The sequence below is a fragment of the Andrographis paniculata genome, unplaced genomic scaffold (genome assembly GCF_009805555.1).
Source record: "Andrographis paniculata isolate CXL003 unplaced genomic scaffold, ASM980555v1 Contig50END, whole genome shotgun sequence".
Taxonomy (NCBI): domain Eukaryota; kingdom Viridiplantae; phylum Streptophyta; class Magnoliopsida; order Lamiales; family Acanthaceae; genus Andrographis; species Andrographis paniculata.
In genome coordinates, this window is record NW_026137585.1 from 371,039 (window position 1) to 392,429 (window position 21,391).

The window sequence follows — 21,391 nt, forward strand, 5'->3', positions numbered from 1 at the left end:
ATTAATTTAATTTAAGTTAAAAAAATTAAATTTAAAAATTTAAAATAAAATCAAAATATACAATTTAAAAAAATAATATAAATATAGAAAATAAAACGAAAAAAGTACAAAAATATTTAATATTCTGTTTATATACTCCCTCCATCCCACGAAAATTGAATCATTTGATTAGACGTACAATATTTTAAGATAAGAATATTTAAAAATATAACAATTAAAAAATATACAATATGAATTTATAATTAATATAAATTAATTTTATAAAATATATGTAGTTTTAAATATAAATAAAAATATTTTTTTTAAAAAGAGAAATAAAAATAAAAAGATTTTGAATGGGTCATTTAATATGTTATATAGTTAATTAAATTAATTTATATTCGTTAAATATATTTTACATTAATAAATTATTACAGACAAAAATAAAAATAGTACGACGGATGTAGTATTTTTTAAAAAAACTTAAAATATATTAAAAAAACTTAAAATATAGATAAAATATTCTATTAAAATATTTAATTATAAATACGTATTTAAATTTTTTTACTGTAGCTCGATGGCCGGGCTCGGGCCAGACTGCCTGGCCCGGACCAATCAGCTCGAGAGCCTTAAACCCTAATCTGCAGTAATCGCTTTTGCCAAATTTATCGGATAGCCAAGTTCTTGAATAGTTTGTGCTTAGTCACGCATCGAAAATGGCCATGGATTTGAAATCGGAACCGAAGTCGCAGAAGAAGAAGAAGAAGAGAGCTGGACACGACGAGCTGTGGATGGAAGGCTATTCCGTCGATGGCTTGTCGATTGCAGGACACGAGACCTGCGTCATTTTGCCCAATCTTAATTTGGCATTCGACATTGGAAAGTGTCCCCAACGCGCTGTTTCCCAGCGGTTCCTCTTCATCTCCCATGGCCACATGGATCACATCGTAAAGCTTCTCCTCACTCTCTCTCCATTGGAATTGTGTGTAAAACTGGAATAGAATCAAATCAATTAATCAGTTTTCATTTCATTTCTTAAAAGCTTAGAATGAATTCAGAGAATTCAACCGATAAGTTTGGTTTTCAGATTGATTTCGGAACAGGAAATGATCTTCTATGTTCGAGTGAAAAATCGAATCCTTGCTATAATAGTTTCATGTTGTTTCTTAAATACTTTGAATGAATTCGGAGAATTCAATCAGTTATTCAGTAGCTTTGGTTGTCAGACCGATTTCGGAACAGGAAATGATCTTCTATGCCTGAGTGAAAAATTGAATCATTGCTATAATAGTTCGTGTTTTTTCTAATGTAGGGAGGATTACCTATGTATGTTGCTACAAGAGGACTATATAGAATGGCTCCTCCTACCATTATTGTGCCAAAAAGCATTAAGGAGAATGTGGAGATGATATTCGAAGCACATAGAGCAATGGATCAATCAGAGCTCGAGCATACTCTTGTTGGCCTAGATGTGGGTAATAAAGTTCATCTTTGTTGCTGTTTTGTTCATTTTGGTGCACACACAATTTGTTGACTCGATCTTAAGTGCTAATTTAGGTGAAGAGTTTTATATAAGAAGAGATCTTAAAGTTAGAGCATTTAAAACTTATCATGTCATTCCAAGTCAGGTAATATATATATATATATATACTTTCTGTTTTTTTGGTTTTTTACATTTATGTTTTTTGATTTATTTTAGTTTTTGAATAGGGATACATAGTTTATTCTTTGAGAGAGAAACTTAAGCAGGAGTATATTGGGCTGCCGGGAGCTGAGATAAAAGGCCTGAAGTTATCAGGTGTGCAGGTCCGACTTAATAATTCTTGCGTTTCGGTTTAGGGATTATGTGAAAGTGATTTATTTGCTTTCTCGTTAGTTGTCTGATTGCATTTTACGTCTTTATTGAAAGGATAGCAGTTTGATACTCAATTTATGAAAGTTGGTAGTTCGTGAACATTTAATCTTTGTTTGAATGTTAGTTTGAGGTCTTTTGATTTTATATTAGTAACTGAGAATTGTGAAAGTATTAGGGGGATTGTGATGTAGTTTGGGTGAATTAGTTTTCGTTATTCTTTATATGTCCATAAGAGAAAATACAGTACTTTTATTGGAAAATACGGGTAAGGTATTTTTTTACTGGAATAACAGAATAATATAAACGTTAAAAGAGCAAAACCATTGCTTTGCTATGCTACATTGCTACTTATAGGAGCTTACTTTCACATAGTGTTGATTCGAAAAAGAGCATTTCTTGTGTAAATTTAGAAGTTCTAGTGCTGTTTGAAATTCAAAATTTTGAAGTTTATTATCATTACTTATTGGGTATAGACTTTTCTTGTTTTCATGAATAGATAAATCATTATCAATTGAGGTTTCTTAAGAACCTACATACATATATAAAGGTTCTTTAATCATCTCCTAAAGATATTTGTGAACTTCCATATAATATAAACTTGCCAATCTGCGGTCACTTCTTGTTGTTTATTCATTTTTAACGTTAATGCCTGACAATTTATTCTTGATTTCACACATTGAGCGTCATATGACTAGATTAAATTTTGTTAAATCTGATATGATACAAATGATTCTTTTATTTTCAGATTACAGACACCATCACAGCACCCGAAATTGCATTTACAGGAGACACCATGTCCGACTTTATTGTAGATCCAGAGAATGTTGATGTTTTAAAAGCAAAAATTCTGATTATGGAGGTTTGGAAGCTTTCCACTCTGTTTAGTATGCACATTCTAATCACATGTACACATACTATACTATCCATATTATAAGCTTTCTCAAACATCATTTAGAATAATAACTCACTAAAATTCTTTTCATCGACCAACACTTGTAGATGTGACAAGTTAGCAAAGATCTTGCAGTTATGGTGTCTTTCTTCCAAATAGGATCGATGATACGCAAAGATCTTGCAGTTATGGTGTCTTTCTTCCAAATAGGATCGATGATACGCATGTTAACCACTTTTGTCCATAATACTCTATATCCATAACACTAGATATTTTCAAATACAATAATGGTATTATTTGAAAGTTAAAGTGAAATGTAAGGGTATATTATTATTTGTGGGGGGTTTGCGTTGCTAAATTAGAAAATGAATACATTGATTGTGGACGAAGGGTTTGTATTTATACCTCTCAACCAATTTCCGTGACCAGAGTACCTATGTTGACGATTCGTGCACAGTGGAAGATGCAAGAGAATACGGGCACACGCATCTGTCTGAGGTATAGAACGTCTTATTGTCTTTTCTATTTTCCATGCCTAAGATTCTGCTATATTATACTAACCGTGACTTCAAATCAAATGTGCATGATTCATTTCATTGTATCACCAGATCATTAGTAAAGCAGATAAGTTTCAGAACAACGCTATTCTTCTTATACACTTCTCGGCTCGCTACCAATTAAATGTAAGTAGCAAGCAGTATGTTCCACAACATCTATTTATTTATCTTATGTGTTTGTCTGTACATCAAGATTTATCGATGGCTTGTCATATTCAGGAATTTAACAATTATTGATTTCAATTTACACTCTGCCATTGGGTTCAAATTTAAATATACGTGGATCAAAATGACATTGTGTAGACATTGTCCTCTAAACTCTGCAATGATTTGTTCCGACTCATCAGGTGATTGAAAATGCTATTTCAGCATTGCCTCCTCCGTTGGCAGGACGAGTTCGTGCTCTAACTAATGGGTTTTGAAGTGCTGCAGAGTTCAAAATACACACTACATTGAAGTCTAAACAGGGTAATGACTTTCTGATCACATCGAGAACTTGTGTTTTATTTGGCTAGTGGTTCTCAGGGTCAATTAGCTGCATGAAAATCTACAAGGTTGTGCTAGCAACCCTCACTGCACGAATGTTATCAATGCGAATATATATATGCCGTGAGGCGAAGAATTTGGTCGTGTAGGATACTAATTTAAAACTCTGTACAAAGGATCTCCATTTTAAATTTAGTTATTTGTGTACAGTCCAGTGTTTGTGTTGGGTAGATTGTAGTTTTCTTATTTCACATGTGGAAATCAAGTTCAGTTATAAATTCATTGATTCTTTTAATTACTTTGCATTTGATTTGAATAGTTAGATGTAATATTTTGTAAGATAAAATAATATACTTTTATAGAGAAATACTTGTATAGTAAATAAAGTTAAAACCGAACACTAAAAGAATTAGAGTCATGATGTAAGGGGTGAAATTTTTTTACCCCCATCCAAAAAAGAGTGTTAAAAAAATTCATTCACTCTTTCAACTTCGTGTGAGAATGCATGACAACATTAATTATATACAGGATTACAGGGTCAGGATTATAGCCTTCAAATTAGTATTTATACCTACTCAACAAAAATGTCAACTATATAACATAGGAAGATCAATTAATGTATGTGAATATATAAACAAGATTTAAGTGAGTTCAATGTAGTAAATCTCAACTATGAATGAGATCCATCTATCTATCTATCTATCACTAGAAAAAATTGATGTTAATGTACTTGTGTAATGTGTATGCATGTATATCTAGAATATAGAGAAAGATGACTAAACCTCGGAGTGGTCGAGTCATTTCTTATTTGGTTTGTCATTGTCATCCATTGTTTGTCGGAAAGGGGTCAACCCATTTCTTGTCGGCCTTGACAGCTTGTTCCCATCGTTCCTTGAACTTCCTAAGTTCTATCGCCGACTGCCTCCTAACCTGCAATGATTAAATCTGATTGTAAGAATTAGTTTGTAAGGTAGACAAGTGGCGTGGATAGTGTTGTTATTGTTTCTCGCTCACCTCTGACCTCACGTCGAGACTGTGGCTCTGTAGGCAAACCAACAAGGGAAAGTATATGTAAGAAAGATTAAACTAGTGTTTTACAAGAAGCTGTTGTTGACAAGATGAAAAATAATGAATGAATGAACCAATGATATGTGTTCTGCACCTTCTTCACTGTGTTGTCCTTGTCCGAGTTGGAGGCCTGCAGATGGACATGATAGATAAATTGTATTATTGTCAATGATGAATTAGAAAAGTTGCTCTGGTTATATAGACATTTTCGGAAATTTTGGTAACTTTAAAAAAAATAATAAAAAATAATCGATTTTGTTTTTTCCTCTTTCACAAAACATAGTTGAAGCATAACAAGTGACAAAATTCATCAATCAGATCTACATATGTAAAAATGAGTTACAGGAACAAGTGGTGTCGTGGATAGGATCGAATAGGCTCACCTTATTTGCAGATGAACCGCCGAGTGTTTTTATGCTCTGATGAACTACATATTCGCTATCTACTATACCAACTTTTCTAGTTCGATCCCCCTACAAAGAGAGCAAATAAAGAGATCAAATTTGAAACAGACCTGACCCTTGTAGGATCAATTCAAGCAACAAAACCATTATATATAGGAAGAAAAAATCGATGTATTTTAAAATGAAAACTTCGAGCCCAAATCAACTAATCAAATGGGGTTTTTAACATAGTAGTCTTGTCTTACCTGAGCGCAATATCCAAGTTTCATGTCTAGTCCCCATCCGAGAACAAGATCATTCTGACAATAAAACCATCGGTAAGGACAGGGTTTGCATGAGAGGTGTAATTAGCTTCACTATATAAAGATCACAAATAATATAAGTGATTCATGCAAATGTGAGTTAAACCAAACACGCGAGGCCATTATTGCATTAGCTACATGACTATATGACTTTGAACAATGTGTCTGTTCTCTGCAAACTTCAACAGTTTTTATGAACGCGGCCGATGGAAGATCACTGGTTCGTAGTTGATACAAACCCAGGCAATGTATTAAGGGAATCAATTCAGAGCAAAAATCAAAATAACCTGTATCAAGTGCCAGGCACAATGCCATGCTGCTCTTGAAAATACCGGAGCCATTCCTTCAACAAAACTACAAAACAGTGAAAAAATGAAAAATCAACACAAATCCATACATAGGATTAAAAAAACACCTTGGATCCACCATAAAGTTAAGAGTCCGGAATTGAGAAGGAAACAATACATGAAGGTTTTTTTTTTTAAATTTTATTTCCATGAACAAACCCTTGTGTCCACAAAAACAATAAGCACCAAATAAATTACTTGAGGGATTAATAACCAACCCGGTACATGGTGGGCCCTCACTATTATCCAAACATTTGGTACTGCCTCTGGCGTCATAGACCCTTCTGCTCAGTACAAAACATGTAAGAATCAAAACCATCATGTGTGGAACTAAGTCTTAGCATGGAGTTTGCACAACATATACATACCTGTGGAATTTGTTCATTCTATTTCTAATTGTGATCCTATGATGTATGCCGGTAGAATTGGGGTCTAAAGCTGGCTGAGATATTTCTAGTCCTTCTGATTTAACAATTTCCAGATACCTAATATACCATATCAGTGGAGGTCTTATGAGGGACATAGCATAAGTTGCATATAATGCGTTGAAAAAAAATAAAGATAAAAAAGAAAGAAAGAAAGCTTTTCTCAATGAAAATGCATGAAAGGTGTTGTACCTTCCGGGATGGAAATGCTCGACCCCTAAATCTTCATCCCAAAGAAAAATGAAGTCGTATATAGACACAACAGATGGATTTAGAAAACGCTTTGCAAACCACCTTCATATTGAAAGAAATGTTGTTAAAACACAATCCTAGTTCCCCACCAGAATTGAGTCTAAACACAGATACAACATCTTCTTCAGGTGCAGTGAAATTTGCAACAAATAGTCCTTGAGCATGAGCATGATAGAGATTCATACATGATACTCAATTATTACTCTTTTTTAACTCCAATTTATCAGAAAAATAATGTTTCTTACTCTAATAAACATAAGTAGTTATTTAAAAAAGTCCATGGAACTGCCATCTTACCATTTTGTCTGGTTCAGAGCTACTATATGTATGGCATCCCTACTCCATTCCAGGTCCCACCACCCATCCAAGTTTCCATCGTAGTGGAATAAGACAACAGTAAAATTCTCTGGAAGGAACTGATTCCAAAGATATAAGGCAACGGGTAAGGCAGATTCCCTTGAATAAATTTTGTCATTGAATATAAAGGCATTGCTATACCTTTCGAACAATTTTGTTGACATTATGTTTTTGCTTTATTCCCACCGGCATTGCAAGCAAATTAGCAGAGCTCTGCATACAGTTCTGAAAAGTTCATAAATAAAATGAAACTGAGGTTAATTAATCATTCAGCCAGCATTGTTTGTCAGAAAGGCAGCACAAAATTTCTGAAAATTGTGGTCATAAATACTACCAAATACAATAGGATCATTAACAAATGAGGTAAGGAAGATGAAAATATTTTACTTTCACAGTCAACTTTAATTTAATATACCTTTGAGTTAGAACTGCTTCTCATCCATAAAGGCTTCAACTCCAGGTCTGAATTTGCTTCAATAATACCATTAGGCAGCCCGTTCAAACTTGCCGAATGCATACCTGTTTCCTGGATAGGAAAATCATACCTTCTCAGCAGCAGAAAATGACTAGAAAGACAAGAGGTTCATTTATTAACTGCTTCCATTACAAAGATGGTCCCAAGAAGGCTCAAAGTATAATAAGAGATAGATGCATTAAATAAATACCTTTAATGTGTAGAAAGGAAGAAATTCAGACTCCATCCGCTGAAAGAGCAAAATGTGTAGTTATAGCAAAAGGGGTTAGAAATCAAATCAATCTGTAGTGAAATACCTTGGCCCGGTGATACTCATAATTTGTTGTCCTATAAATGTAGAGCAACATTATTGTACAGATAATTCCTACAAATGGAAGCTGTTTCATCCTTGCTCCACATGCTCCCTGCTGTTCTAAGTTAGACATTTTCCCTCGACTTTGAGAACTCAAATCATTAAAGAAAAAAAAAATGATTCTAACTCTCAATATGGATGGGGCGAGTCACAATCCAAACAAATAAAATCAGCAGACAGCATACCCTGGGAAATAAGATTTTTTTTCTCTTCATCATCCACAGCCGTAACATGGTGTCGATCCTTACATAAGCAGCCTAGGGCTCTGAATTTCTCTCATATTAGACTACAAAAGTAAATGAATACCAGATGTTATCGCTTATCGTTGCCCCAAAGATGATTACTAATAATTTTGTCATTGTCTCACATTTCCCTGTAGATGCAAATGATACTTAGGAATTGAACTAACCAATTAATAGAATGCTCGACAAACGTTTTAGTCAAGTAGGAGGTATTGAAGATATTTTATTATTTAAACAAAATTGATTGTTCGGAGTTGTTTTAAAATAAGTTGAATCCAGCCTTATGAACACCATTACTCACTCAAATTCAAGGCATAATATCAAAAAATAAAAAAATAAAAAATCCTGACATCTGAGGTTGTTTTGGATCAATTCTTCATCTTTCTCAACATCTGAATAACTAAAAAGTTTCTAATAAAGAGATTTGCAGCTCCAGCCCCATGTTATCAAAGCTGAACTTCATTAACAACTAAATCTGTTTCACAATCGAGAAAAAAAAAATCCTAAATAGTCTCCCAATAAATAACAGGCGTTTCCTATTTCATTTTTGTTCCTTTCCACGCCAAACTAATTTCAACAATCAACAAATACTCATATCTTCAGATTTACTCAAAATCATAAAATACATATGCCAACTTCCCGCATCCAACACTCGGAAAAAATGGACAAGGCGCGAAAAATCATAATTTCAAACACCACACACTTCTAAGAACAGAAAAAGCGACTTCAAGATCAGAGAACACTCACCTCGAAAAGCCTTGCTTAATATTAATCAAAGACAACACGTGATCATCACTTAACGCAGGTTACATTCATAACATCGCCTTCACCTCTGCACGCAAACCTGTTCATAACCACAATTCACACCCGATTAAATCACACTCCAAAATCCACAAAAACTAGAGAAACACAAGTGTCTGCGTGCCTGTGCGCACCAATGGAGAGAGAGAAAGTACACTGAGAGAGCTCGCGGCCAAACGGAGCGAACCAAATGAAAGAGACGCTTACTGGAATCAACTCTCTGAAGAAAATTATAACCGCCCACAATATATATATATATATATATTATATATTCGCGGACCTCACGATGACGAAAAAAAAAAGGACAATTATTTAATTATTTTATTGAGGAGAAATAATTGTATAAAATAAATACTATTGTACTCCTCGTTATATCTTTTGTATTTTATTTAATAAAAATTTAAAAATAATAATATTTTATTAATTAATAAAAATATATAAAATATTTTTGATATTTAAATATTTTTATAAAAATAAAAAATGTCTTGATATTAAAATATAATTCTATTTACTAAAATTAATAATATATCAGAAAGGAAATAGTAAAATAAATAGAAGATTGGGACGGTACGTAGAAAATTGTTTATTTATATACATATAAAAGAAAAAAAATACGTTTCATTTAACTAACCTTTTATTTTCATATTACTCTTAGAAAATTATTAGTCTTGTTGAATGAATGATTTTAGTGGGGTAGGTATATGTAAGAAAAAGTTAAAATTAAATAAAACGTTACGAGGTAGTTGTGTCCACAGAACTTGGGTCTAGTAACTCCACGTGTCTTTGTTTTTTAATACTAGTATTTAATTTATATTTATATTTTTTCTATCGCTACGAGTTAACCTAATTATGTCCATTCAGATTTTTTATTTTTTATTTTTTTTCGGTTGATATATTTGGAGTGAATTATTGTTAGATGTAAACACGTCTACAATGTTATGCAACTTTGAAGGAATTTGTTATGGATTATAATATTTTAAGTAAAGAATTAATTATAAAATATACTACTAATTAAGATTATTGACGTGACGTGACGTAATGAATTTATGGATTCTGTTTTAATTTCTCTCGCTTAAATCTATTTTTATCAAAGTAGTCCCTATAAAATATAAATTTCCAGAATTCACGTCCGCTATAGAAATTTTGCAAGTTTGAGAGTAAATATATATTTTTGTATATATATACATATATTAGTAAAAATATTTAATATTTGAAATAATATTTTTTGAAAATAAAATATACTATATATTATGATATAAAAATAAAAATACAAATAGTACAATAAATACGCCCAGAGTTGGCTCCATTTACATACAATTTTCTAATTTTTAATATAATTTATTAATAATATTCTTTTTTCAAAAAAAAATATTTCATCAAAAATATATTTCTTTTCGAAATACATCATATTGATGGTAGGTTTTTTTGTTTGTATTTTGAATTAAAGTAATTATTTTTGATATGATATAAAAATAATGATACTATATTGTTTTAATATAATATGTAAATGAAAACAAATGTTTAAGTTGATTCTTTAGGAAGAATTTTTTTTTTTTTTTTTTGAAATAATAAATAACTTTTAGAAAAAGATATACTAACAATGAAACACAGTTAAAAAGTTTGTCTAAACGGAACTGCCAAAAATTGGTCCAAAGTTACTGTAATTAAATTTAAAGTTTAATGAAATGCATTTTTTTTCCCAAAAAAAAATGTCTTATGTAAATAGCGCCTCAATATATCCAACAAAGCCTAATGAAAGCCCAATAACGCCCCATACATAAATTTACTAGTTGCCCAAAAGACACGACGTCGTATTTGCCCAAACAGAACTACAACATGGCAGAAACAAATGTATCATATAACTCTGTACAGAAAGGCCCTACTCCCTAGAATACAAAGCATTACAACCTAAAAAATTTCACCAAATATAAAAAAAAACATCGTGTATGAATCAGGCAGTGTAAAGTATAATGTAAATGACGACAATTATTCACCAAAACCAGATTTGGCACAGAAAATTCCGAAAACAATGCTTAGTGAGGTTTATTCTTGTGTCGAGGTAAAGGATCGAACAATATTACCCGGTGGAGCTGGAGCTGGAGCTCGGAAGGTGATGATGAGATGGCCACGGCATGCGCTCCGGGGGATGGGGCACCGGAGCCGGATGCGCGATGAAGGTTGGGATCTTGTCGCCGGGCATCATAACCGAAACCTCTTTTGCATTCATGGCCATCTATAGATACCGCCACCAAGATGTCAAGAAATGATGCCAACCAAACTCAAATCTCACATTTTGAAAATTTAAATAAATAAATAAAAACTTCACCCCTTATGAGTTCCATGTATAAGTCCACGGCCTTTTTGAAATAGTCTAAAAACAAGTCAGTACAGGTGAAAATATTTGTCTTAAACCATCCTCTAACATGGTCACCAAATTATCATCTTTTTTCTATGCATTTTTTATTTTGATTATCAAAATTTTGTTACACTAAACATGCATCCGGCATGATTTTAAACAAAACACATCTAACCTGATTTCAACTGATCCTTTAGCTTGTAACAAGGTCAAAGCCAACATATACCAACATCCGGGCTTATCGAACTCCTTCATGGCCATAAATCCCTCTAATTACTTATGTTTTCAACCTTATTTTCGCATTCATTGATAGAATTACAACCAACAGTTGCTTCTAAAAACCTTTTGTATCAAATATTTTATCTTTCATGTAAAATACATCAAAAACAATAATAGAATTATTCCATATTCAAAACACCACCTCTATCTTTATCCAATTTTTTACTGTTCCCAATTCAATTCGAAATTCCATCACACTCCCAAATCATGTCTAATGCAAGAACCAAGATTTCCATCACTAAAAGCTGAAAACCACACAATACACAAGAAACAAATATTAGCATGGCAGCCTGTTCACAAACCATTAATTCAATTACAATATGGGATGTTGGATATACCATAAGAGCAATAAATGGCAAACAGACAAGAAAAGAGATCATCAACAGACAACAAACAGAGCCCCAAGAATGCAAAATAACTATATTTAGACTATTCTCATTAGTGGAAACAGAAACAGAAACAGGGGGCCCAATAACAATAAGCTACCCTACCCAACCACCCGCCATGGTTGGGACCATCCTCTCCAATCCAATGGGCTATGGCTATATCAGATAGCAAAATCCCAAGAAAATGCACATGCAATTATCTATAAAGAATCAAAACTTAATGCCATGAAAGACAAACAGTTGGCTAATATAAAACTCATAGGTTCAATCAAACTATTTATTATAATAATGCAATCCAGCTCATGCTGCTTAATTTTAGTCTTCCTCTGTGGGCTCATATGTTGCTCATATTCAGACAATTCCCTATCTATTTGGGGGTTTTTTCAATAGAAAATTAAATAAACCTTCTATGAGTTGAAACAATTTTCATATAAAATATTTGAAGTTGGGATTGAATTTAATTTCCCTCTAAAAATATCAAATTAAATACTTATTTTTCATTTTTTATATCATACTTAAATATCAATTTTTCATTCAAAACATCACATCAACACCTATTTATATCACGTCATACAACTATTTAAATTCAAAATTTTTACTATTCAAATCTCAACTCAAAATCCAAACCCCCAAACATACACCTTCTTCGTTCCCGAAATGGATTCTATAAAGTATTTTACATTTTCTATGATCATATTGAAGCTGATGTTTTGTTCAATTCTTGCTAGAATTAAGCAGGAAATCAGGGAATAACAACTCTGTAGACAGTAGAATTGCTAATTTTTTATATACTGTTCAACTGAATGAAGATTACCAGAGGCAGCATACAGATTGCAGGAGTATGCATCAAAAAGGAAATTGGTAATTGGGAAATTTGGATTCGATTTTTCAGAATAATTTTTTAAAAATATTTCTATTCAAATTCATATTTTCTAATTAAAAATTTTCAATTCGAATTTGATATTCATCGAATTGATGGTTGAACACAATTAAATTGAATTTAGTGAATCTTTTTTACCAAATTTAATTGCGTAATTTTAAAATTATTAGTTTATTAGAATATTATAGAAATATAATTAAATATAAATGAAACTAATTACATATATATATTTACAGTAATATATCTAAATAAAACATTATATTTATATAGAACCAATAATATCTAACTCAAATTAGGGATAATTCGAAAATCGATGATTTTGGACAACCGAAAGTTTCTATAAACCCTAATTTTGGCGTAAAATAATCTACAAAAAGCGCAGTCAAACCAAGTGACGAGAAAATGGAGGAAAGGAAATGAGAGGAAAGACTTTATGTCACAAGAGAATGATGACATTCTGATTCTGCAGAATAATTAATCCAAATTGCGCAGAGAAATTTGAGAATAAAAAGCGGTGTAAAGGTAAAATCGATCGAATTCCAAGCAGAAGATGTGTAATACTCACTTTTGGGGATCGAAATCCAAGCTTTGCGCTGAATCTATCGCCGTGATTCTGAGCGTCCACGCCGGAGCGGCGGTCTGTTCCACCGGGCGGCGAGCTTGTTCTGAGAAACTTCTCGAATAAAGCCATGACAAGGAACATTGAAATGAGAATGGCGGTGGCCACAAATCCAAACGAAACTGCATTCACGGAATTATCAAAATGCGTCCAGTGATCGTCTTTTTGCAGGTACGGCGGCGCATCGCCCGCCGGCGCCGGTGACCAACCGCTCCATCCATCGTCTTCCCCGCCCATAATCCACTCTGTACACCAAAAACACTTCTCAAACGGCAAAAATTTCAGTAAATGAACGAATTCAGCTGCCTCGAACACACCAGAAGCAACTGGTTACTACCACAGCAACTCGGAAGCCTTTACGGCACAAATCCTTCCCGCATTGCAACCAAAACTCAATTATCGAAACAAATGCTGTAATTTACGAGTAATTGACCGCACAGAAGAAATCTCGTGAATGTAGATTGGGATGATGTAGAAATTGGCTACTTTTTTTCTACCATGGAAATGTAGAAATTGAAGAAGAATTGGAAATCGCACTCCTCTGATATCTGCAGATTAGTTTGTATCTATGTGACACAGACTATTCACTCTGCGTGCCTATATATAACGTGTGTGTGCAAATGCTTTTCAGTCACATGCAACTTTTGCATAAATTATACTCTTATATGCTTCTAATTTTAACTTTGGCTATGTACGTAAATTTAAAAATATTACTCCGTTACCTTTTTACTATTTTTTCTATAAAAGTAACTATATAATAATACTAAAATAATTTTTAATTTTTATATAAATTATAATCATACTATTATAATTACTTTATGAATAAAATACAAAATATTAAAATTATTTTTCACTAATCAATAAAATAAAACTCTCTCGTTTATTTTATTATTTTGTTAACATTTTAAAATATGTTTTTTTTTTAATTTTAAAAATAATAATTATTCAATATTATCAAAATTATTTAAATTAAAAAGATACTATTATACATATAATTCATTTATAATTTTTATACACAATCACTAATTAATAAAATTAAAAATAAAATTAATTCTCCTTTTTTTTCTCGAATATGCCCTCACAGATTGCCAGTTGGGCTTCAGAATGAATCTTATAAAACCGGCCCAAGATCAATCCACTCTCAATTCGAACTTGACCCGACCCGACCCGTTCACCAAAGGTACGGAGCTGACCGTCGGTCCCCCTAAATATGTGGAGGGAAAAACAATCAAACAGTTTAATAGTAATTAAATAACCAAAAAGGCATAAACAACAAGAAGCCTTCATTTCATCATTCCTCCTTCTTCCAACCGAATTTTGGTTTTTCAGATTATTTCTATACAGAATTTCCCATGCGAATCGAGGCGATGATCGACAACAACAACAACAACAGCATTAATGTGCGATAATCGTGGCAATACGATAATAGTAGAGGCGGAATCGAGGGAAAATCGATCGATCGCAGAAAAGAGATGGGAGCATACAGAGCGGATGAGGATTACGATTACCTGTTCAAGGTGGTTCTGATCGGCGATTCCGGCGTCGGTAAATCCAACCTTCTATCGCGGTTCACCAAAAATGAATTCAGCCAGGAATCTAAATCCACGATCGGCGTCGAGTTCGCAACGCGGTCGATTCAAGTCGACGATAAGATTGTTAAGGCTCAGATTTGGGACACCGCCGGCCAGGAAAGGTAAATCGTCAATTTCCGAACAAAACTCCGTTATCCGCATACAATGTGATTTCCTCTGCAATTTGTGCCCTAGAAAATAGAACAGTACCTAATCGTTTGGTTTGATTGATATTTGGTAACCGCCTTAGAAATCGATACGCCTAAATGATCGATTCTTCGATTCGATACATTCATCACCCAAATCTCGTTCAAATAATCTCTAAATCCATTGTATTTTACGATGAATTTGACAACAGGTACCGTGCAATTACGAGCGCCTACTACAGAGGCGCGGTGGGAGCGCTAATAGTGTACGACGTAACACGAAACGTGACATTCGAAAACGTGGAGAGATGGTTGAAGGAGCTGCGGGGGCACACGGACCGCAACATCGTGATAATGCTGGTGGGGAACAAGGCGGATCTAAGGCACCTAAGAGCTGTTCCGACGGAGAAAGCCAAAGGATTCGCAGAGAAGGAGAACACGTTCTTCATGGAAACTTCCGCTCTCGAAGCTCTCAACGTGGAGGACGCCTTCACGGAAGTTCTTACGCAGATATACCACGTGGTCAGCCGGAAGGCCCTCGATATCGGCGACGATCCGTCGGCGCTTCCCAAGGGACAGACCATCAACATCGGCGGCAAAGACGACGTTTCCGCCGTGAAAAGCTCCGGCTGCTGTTCCGGGTAATAACAACGAACAACACTTCTGTTTGATTGTGTGTATATGTTGGATTGTGTTAACAAAAAATTTATTCATTTGTTTGATGAATTGTATGCACAATTTGGAGGGCAATACCATATATATAGTTTTGTTTGTTTGTTGATTTTTATAATATTTTTATGTTTTAAAAAAAATATATATATATTAAATTAAAGATATTTTTTAAATTTTTATATTATATTAAAAATTGATTTTTTAGTATTTAAAATATAATATTGATATTTATTTATGTGAATTTAAACAGTAGTGGTTTTGCATTTAGGATTTTCTTTTTAATCTTTTATTTGTATTTTTAAACATTTTTGGTATTATTTTATTATTTTTATTTCAAGAATAAATATTAAATTTAATAACTATTTTTTCTTTATATATTGGTAATTTTAATTATATAATTTTACAAAACGTGTGAAAATAAGCACACACAATTAAACACACCTTAAATAACACACCAAGCAATTATGATTAGTAATAAGTTGGGCTCAAATTATGCAATAAAATGGATATCATGCGCATATAGTTTTATACTCCATTCAGGTCACATTCATCTCAAATCAGGGTCACCTTTTGTTTTCGAGACCGTAAATAAAAAATTTAAATAAAATATAATTACTAAGTAATTTAAAAATATATTGATAAAAATTATTATTATATAATAAAAATAATTAGATATTAAATTAAATTAATTAAATAATACAATTAAAATTAAATAAATTATCTATTATGAAATTTAAAATGCATATAATCATATTTTTAAAAAAATAAAAATAAATAAAATGAGACAGACAAGAATAAAATTAGTGCATAAATAAGGTAGAATAAGGAATACGTTTTAACAAAAAGAACATATGAATATCTGAATTCAATTCAAATTCACAAAATAATCTCAAAACATAGAGTAAAATGAACTCTCTTACATTTTGCTATGTTACCAAATTAGGAACACGAACATTTTTAAAAATTTAAAAACAGAGATTAAAAAAAAACAACAACAAAATAATCTCAAAACTAAGACTATAATGAACTTTTCTGCCTTCTGCTATTTTACCAAACTAAAAACACAAACATTTCTAAATATTTAAAAACAGAGATTAAATAAAAACATTTAAGTCCCAATACTCTTAACTTCAAATCGAACCTAGTTTTTGAATCCATCGAAGCATCCGTTTTTTATGATCATGGCATGTTATGTTTTGTGGCAGAGTAAGAATTCCGTCGCAAAGTAATGAAGATTCGAACTCTTCTAGTACTTCCACAATCTGCCAAAATTCGGGTCTTTTGTCCGGCTGAAACGACCAGCATTGCTCAATTAAAGCTTTCATCGGTAGAGGGCAATCGGTCGGGACAACTGGCCTCAAGTCCTAAAACATCCAAAACGCAGTAGTCGATAAATAATTCAAAAATTCATGTAAAAAATAAATTAAATGAATGCGATACCTTATTTACCACGGCAAATGCTGCTTGTACAGGCGACATGTCTTCGTAAGGAATGGTTCCGGCCACAAACTCCCATAAAATAAGCCCAAATCCGTAGACGTCAACTTTCCGACCATATTGCTTCCGTTTGATCATCTCCGGAGCCATCCAACGATAAGTGCCCCGATCATCTGCCATAAGATCACAAAATGCCTCCTCACAAGCTATGCCGAAATCAGCCACTTTCAAGCGGAATTCTCCGGTTAAAAGAATATTTTCTGGTTTGAGATCGCTGTGAATAACTCCTTGCGAGTGAATGTATTCCATTCCTCGAGCGATGTCCAAAGCCATCGAAATCACCGTTTTTATAGGAAAAGATTCGTGTTTGTGCTTGTGAAAGTGTGTTCGTAAAGACCCCTCCGACAAATATTCCGTTACAATGCAAAACACCGGCGGCTTTCGGCATGCACCTACAAACTATGAAAAAAGAAAAAGAAAAAACAATTTACTACTAAATAAATAGGAGTACTAAAGTTTATTTACAAACTAAGATCGATAATTTTCGGTACCTTTATAACATTTTGGTGATGGAGTCGGGACAAGAGAGTAACCTCTCTGGTAAACTGTTTCTCCAATCGAACACCAAGGGAACCATTTTCGTCATCATCTGGAATTCGAATAATCTTGACAGCAACTGGATCATCCATGTAGACCCCTTGGTAAAGCTGACTATGTGCACCATGAGCGAACCGGGGCCCCAAATATAATTTAGAAAGATCAACCATGTACATATGCTCATCTTGAGCTTCGACAGAAGTCACTCTTCCTCCACCATGATCAAAACACTTCATCCACGACAAACTCTTTTGATTCTTAGGCTTACCAGAAAACTTTACCGAATTGAGTTCCTTAAAAGTGCTGGCATTTCTTGACGCTGCATTGATTTCTTTAGAATCTTTACTCAAGAGCTCGCCGGAAATGACTTTATTCAATTTCTTTCTAGAATTTGGAGTCGAGAATCTCTTCTGATTAGACTGAGCTTCTTTGAAGGCATTGGAAAGTTTTATTTCCGGTTGCGGAGATGCAGCCCTCTGTCGGTTTGTAGAACTGTTTTTTCGAATTTGAACATCAGTTTGCTCTGTTTTCAGATTCACCTGAACTGAATCTTGTCTGAATTTCCGACTTGACGAAACTTCACCAATAGCCAAAGACAGAGAATCCAATCTTGAAGGGTCAATATGATGACATACAGAATGAGGAAATCTGGTTCGTCTAATCCAAGATATAGGCTCATCATCCATGGTATCTAAGCCCTAATTTTGCCCCAAATTTTTCACCTTCACAATCAATATTTTCCCCAATATGAAGTCAAATTGCATCACAAACCCTAATCAATCTTTGCCATCAAATCCACTGAAATTTAAGAACCTTAATCAATCTTTTCTATCAAAATTCAGAAAATCCACTAAACCTTCAATAAGCCTAGAATTACAGTGATGATTGGATAGTTCAACTCCTTGCCTCTCTCAGCTAAAGTTGCTCCAAGTACAGAAACTAAATTTCCACTTTCCTCCAAAGCCTGTAAATCAATATCTGAACAAAATGATTATATATATATTAATATATAAAGCCTGATTATATCCTAAAATCTAATTATATGATTTAGATATGATTTGAATATAATATCCGAGATTTGAAGATATGGTTTGGATATTATTATTATAGGCTGCGCCCAGACGTAGATAAAATTCTTGTGTTGTTGATCATCTCGTCTTGATTTCCCTGAGAATTTCAGGGACAAGATAGATATATACCAAAAAAAAAAAAAAAAATGTTCAAATGGCTTCAAAACAAAGAAACATTCCTTAAATCAAGTCAAATCAAATCACAGATACAAAATTGCGAATCTAGATTTACCAAAAGAAACAAAATCTCTACGGCTAGGCGGTTCCTTCTTCTTGAGAGTACTCATACAATAATGAATGCTAGAATTTCGAATCTCGGATTGAATCAAAATTCATCCTCTCGAGATCTGTATGAATGTCTAAATAGATACGTAAATTATTAGGAGAAGCTATGGATGATTACTTCCACGGAGAACCAGACTGCACCAAGCACGATGGCCGGGGTAATGGCTGTTGGTGGGGCCCGATTATGGCAACTCAGTATTGTTAATGTTGGGGAAAGAAGTCGCTGTCGAAAAAGATTTGCGCTTACTTACAGCCGGAAATGGAGACTACTTGGATATCTACAAATATAATATCAAACCTAGGATAAGATATCGTGGGGAAGACGGCGGCGCCGGCGGCCAGCGGTGGACGCACAAGCGCCGCCGCAGGATACTCGCGCCGGCCACCATAATATATATGGTTTTGAAAATGCGACTTTCCTTATTTCTATTACTACTAAAGTCGCTTTGTTGAAAACAACGATTCTGAAATGGTTTCCTAAAATGCGACTTTCTTATTTCTTTTATTACTATAACGCGATTGTAACACGATTTTGCAATATTAATATAAGGATTGCTGTTGAATTGAATTTTATAATTCAGCATAATACTAACTGTATTTTTACTAAAAACAGAAATGGTTCCACCCCTAAAATACAGATCTAATCTCGTGTGTGTATATATATATACATACAAATAGGGTTTTGAGTTTTCAGGAGCATATGAATTAACACAGGCAGAGAGGATTTCATTGGATTTGAAGGTGTTGCTGGAATTTAAAGTCATGGTAATTTTTTATTTTATTTTATTTTTTGTGGGTTTGGGGTTTTGGGAAGAAAATTTATTGGTAATGAGTGGAATATGTGTGCATATTGATTAGGATCGTATTTTATCTTTAAGTGATCAAGAAGTAATACTAATAGTTAGATAAGTTTATACTTTATAATTTGATTAGTTTGAATTTAGTGTAATATTGGAATTATGTGAAGCTAATTATGTGTTGTTTTTTGAAAATAGTCATCATCACGGAAGGGTTCGCTCAAGAACGATGAAATACAAAACGACGACGTTGAAATTGAACGTATCCTTTTTATAATAATATCAATAGATAGAGAACTTATATTTAATTTTATATATTCTTTTTGTATATTGAGTAATATATTATTGATTATCTTTAACTCATTACAGTGAATGCAGATGTTATAATTTACATTATTTCTATAGTCGCAAGGCATCATATTGAGAATTGCGAGTTCACAGAAATTATAAAGTTGATCAACCTTGGTGGAAGTAATGTATGATCATTTCATATTGTTAACAAATATTGCTAATTATGATCCAAGAATTTACCAAAATTATTATGCAAATATCCATTTTCAATAAATTTATTTACTTTGAGATATGTTTTGTGTTTCTTTGGATGCAGTATTTTGATAGAAATCCATCGTTTTTGTTTCGTCTTCTTGAGCAACAATTTATAGAATATGTGCGTGCTGAAAAGATAAAAGAGGCTTTAGAGCTTTCTTATAAAGAATTGAGTCACGTAGCGGAGAAAAATGTAATCTTTGATCTGATATTTCACTTTCTGTGTAATAAGATTTATTGTTATACTAATATTTTTTATATTTAGATAGAGTTTTTCAAGAAGATGGAGAAGAGTTTTATGCTGCTAATTTTCCCAACGGATTCCATATGCAGTGAACTATTGGATACGTCTCGTCTTCAAAATATTGCTGAAGAGATAAATGCAACTATTCTTACTCATGGGATCGATCTTTATTTTGGCAACAAGCTAAAGGACTAAGTTAGGTGGAAATCTTGACTATAGCAAGGTGAAGTTTCGATTTTTAATGATGAATTCTTGTCGACGAAATTTGGACTAACAAAAAAAAAATCAGTCCGACTTAGAATGCGGGATTGCTTGCATTTTGTTTATGAATTTGTTTAGAACATGGCATTATCATTGTATTGAGCTTTTGGAGAATACATTACTTTAGAGACTTCCTTTTTCCATATGGTTTGTATAATATCTTGATATTGTTAGGAAAATCATCTCTTATAATTGTTAAAGATTTCTTTCAAGCATAAGGTTTAAGTGAGCATTGAGCAAATAATTGCTTATTCATTCATTCTTGTTATTTGGTTTTCATTTTAAATTTTTATTATTTTTTATTATATAATAAGGACTTCTAGAGTTCTTTGTCTAAGACATTTTTTTATCTATATAAAAATTATTATTTTTTATATTATAATATATTTTTTTTATATTTTATATATATAATTTTTTAAGTAAACAGTTTTTTTATAATTTATTATTACAT

At 32.9% G+C, this 21,391-nt stretch overlaps 6 protein-coding genes across 16 annotated transcripts; 3 read left to right on the top strand and 3 right to left on the bottom strand.

Moving 5' to 3' along the window:
- Positions 1–695: 695 nt before the first annotated feature.
- Positions 696–4,057, top strand: LOC127253407 (nuclear ribonuclease Z). The gene is made up of 8 exons (XM_051277983.1): positions 696–926; positions 1,292–1,454; positions 1,537–1,607; positions 1,690–1,785; positions 2,580–2,693; positions 3,156–3,224; positions 3,335–3,409; positions 3,631–4,057. Exons 1-8 carry the CDS (start codon positions 696–698, stop codon positions 3,703–3,705), a joined length of 894 nt encoding a protein of 297 aa, XP_051133940.1. The 3' UTR covers positions 3,706–4,057.
- LOC127253405 (uncharacterized) lies at positions 851–9,028 on the bottom strand. Of its 4 annotated transcripts, XM_051277981.1 has the most exons (18): positions 8,929–9,028; positions 8,741–8,837; positions 7,937–8,037; positions 7,696–7,806; positions 7,590–7,628; positions 7,340–7,450; positions 7,066–7,149; positions 6,865–6,983; positions 6,508–6,609; positions 6,259–6,375; positions 6,109–6,174; positions 5,831–5,897; positions 5,487–5,540; positions 5,221–5,310; positions 4,932–4,967; positions 4,784–4,810; positions 4,552–4,699; positions 851–971 (listed from the first exon to the last, which is right to left on the bottom strand). In XM_051277981.1, exons 3-17 carry the CDS (start codon positions 7,982–7,984, stop codon positions 4,592–4,594), a joined length of 1,179 nt encoding a protein of 392 aa, XP_051133938.1. In that variant the 5' UTR covers positions 7,985–8,037; positions 8,741–8,837; positions 8,929–9,028; the 3' UTR covers positions 851–971; positions 4,552–4,591. The 4 variants fall into 4 exon arrangements, with proteins under 4 accessions (XP_051133938.1, XP_051133939.1, XP_051133936.1 ...); XM_051277982.1 differs by lacking the exon at positions 851–971 and having other exon boundaries at positions 4,379–4,699; positions 7,696–7,803; XM_051277979.1 differs by lacking the exon at positions 851–971 and having other exon boundaries at positions 4,379–4,699.
- A 1,556-nt stretch (positions 9,029–10,584) lies between these two features.
- Positions 10,585–13,895, bottom strand: LOC127253409 (uncharacterized). 2 transcript variants are annotated; one of them, XM_051277987.1, is made up of 3 exons: positions 13,652–13,895; positions 13,261–13,575; positions 10,585–11,027 (listed from the first exon to the last, which is right to left on the bottom strand). In XM_051277987.1, exons 2-3 carry the CDS (start codon positions 13,549–13,551, stop codon positions 10,872–10,874), a joined length of 447 nt encoding a protein of 148 aa, XP_051133944.1. In that variant the 5' UTR covers positions 13,552–13,575; positions 13,652–13,895; the 3' UTR covers positions 10,585–10,871. The 2 variants fall into 2 exon arrangements, with proteins under 2 accessions (XP_051133944.1, XP_051133943.1); XM_051277986.1 differs by having other exon boundaries at positions 13,261–13,559; positions 13,632–13,895.
- Positions 13,896–14,674: 779 nt separating this feature from the next.
- On the top strand, positions 14,675–15,676 carry LOC127253408 (ras-related protein RABA1f-like). Its single transcript, XM_051277985.1, has 2 exons — positions 14,675–15,007; positions 15,244–15,676. Exons 1-2 carry the CDS (start codon positions 14,787–14,789, stop codon positions 15,674–15,676), a joined length of 654 nt encoding a protein of 217 aa, XP_051133942.1. The 5' UTR covers positions 14,675–14,786.
- A 985-nt stretch (positions 15,677–16,661) lies between these two features.
- On the bottom strand, positions 16,662–19,467 carry LOC127253410 (serine/threonine/tyrosine-protein kinase HT1-like). Of its 6 annotated transcripts, none has more exons than XM_051277993.1 (4): positions 19,040–19,467; positions 17,692–18,701; positions 17,153–17,599; positions 16,662–17,067 (listed from the first exon to the last, which is right to left on the bottom strand). In XM_051277993.1, the coding sequence occupies exons 2-4, from the start codon at positions 18,421–18,423 to the stop codon at positions 16,834–16,836; spliced, it is 1,413 nt and encodes a 470-aa protein (XP_051133950.1). In that variant the 5' UTR covers positions 18,424–18,701; positions 19,040–19,467; the 3' UTR covers positions 16,662–16,833. The 6 variants fall into 6 exon arrangements, with proteins under 6 accessions (XP_051133950.1, XP_051133948.1, XP_051133949.1 ...); XM_051277991.1 differs by having other exon boundaries at positions 16,669–17,067; positions 17,144–17,599; positions 19,211–19,462; XM_051277992.1 differs by having other exon boundaries at positions 16,669–17,067; positions 17,144–17,599; positions 17,692–18,715; positions 19,211–19,462.
- Positions 19,468–19,684: 217 nt separating this feature from the next.
- Positions 19,685–21,083, top strand: LOC127253412 (uncharacterized). 2 transcript variants are annotated; one of them, XM_051277994.1, is made up of 5 exons: positions 19,685–19,857; positions 20,088–20,151; positions 20,259–20,365; positions 20,497–20,628; positions 20,701–21,083. In XM_051277994.1, exons 1-5 carry the CDS (start codon positions 19,855–19,857, stop codon positions 20,872–20,874), a joined length of 480 nt encoding a protein of 159 aa, XP_051133951.1. In that variant the 5' UTR covers positions 19,685–19,854; the 3' UTR covers positions 20,875–21,083. The 2 variants fall into 2 exon arrangements, with proteins under 2 accessions (XP_051133951.1, XP_051133952.1); XM_051277995.1 differs by having other exon boundaries at positions 20,769–21,083.
- The last annotated feature ends 308 nt before the right edge of the window (positions 21,084–21,391 follow it).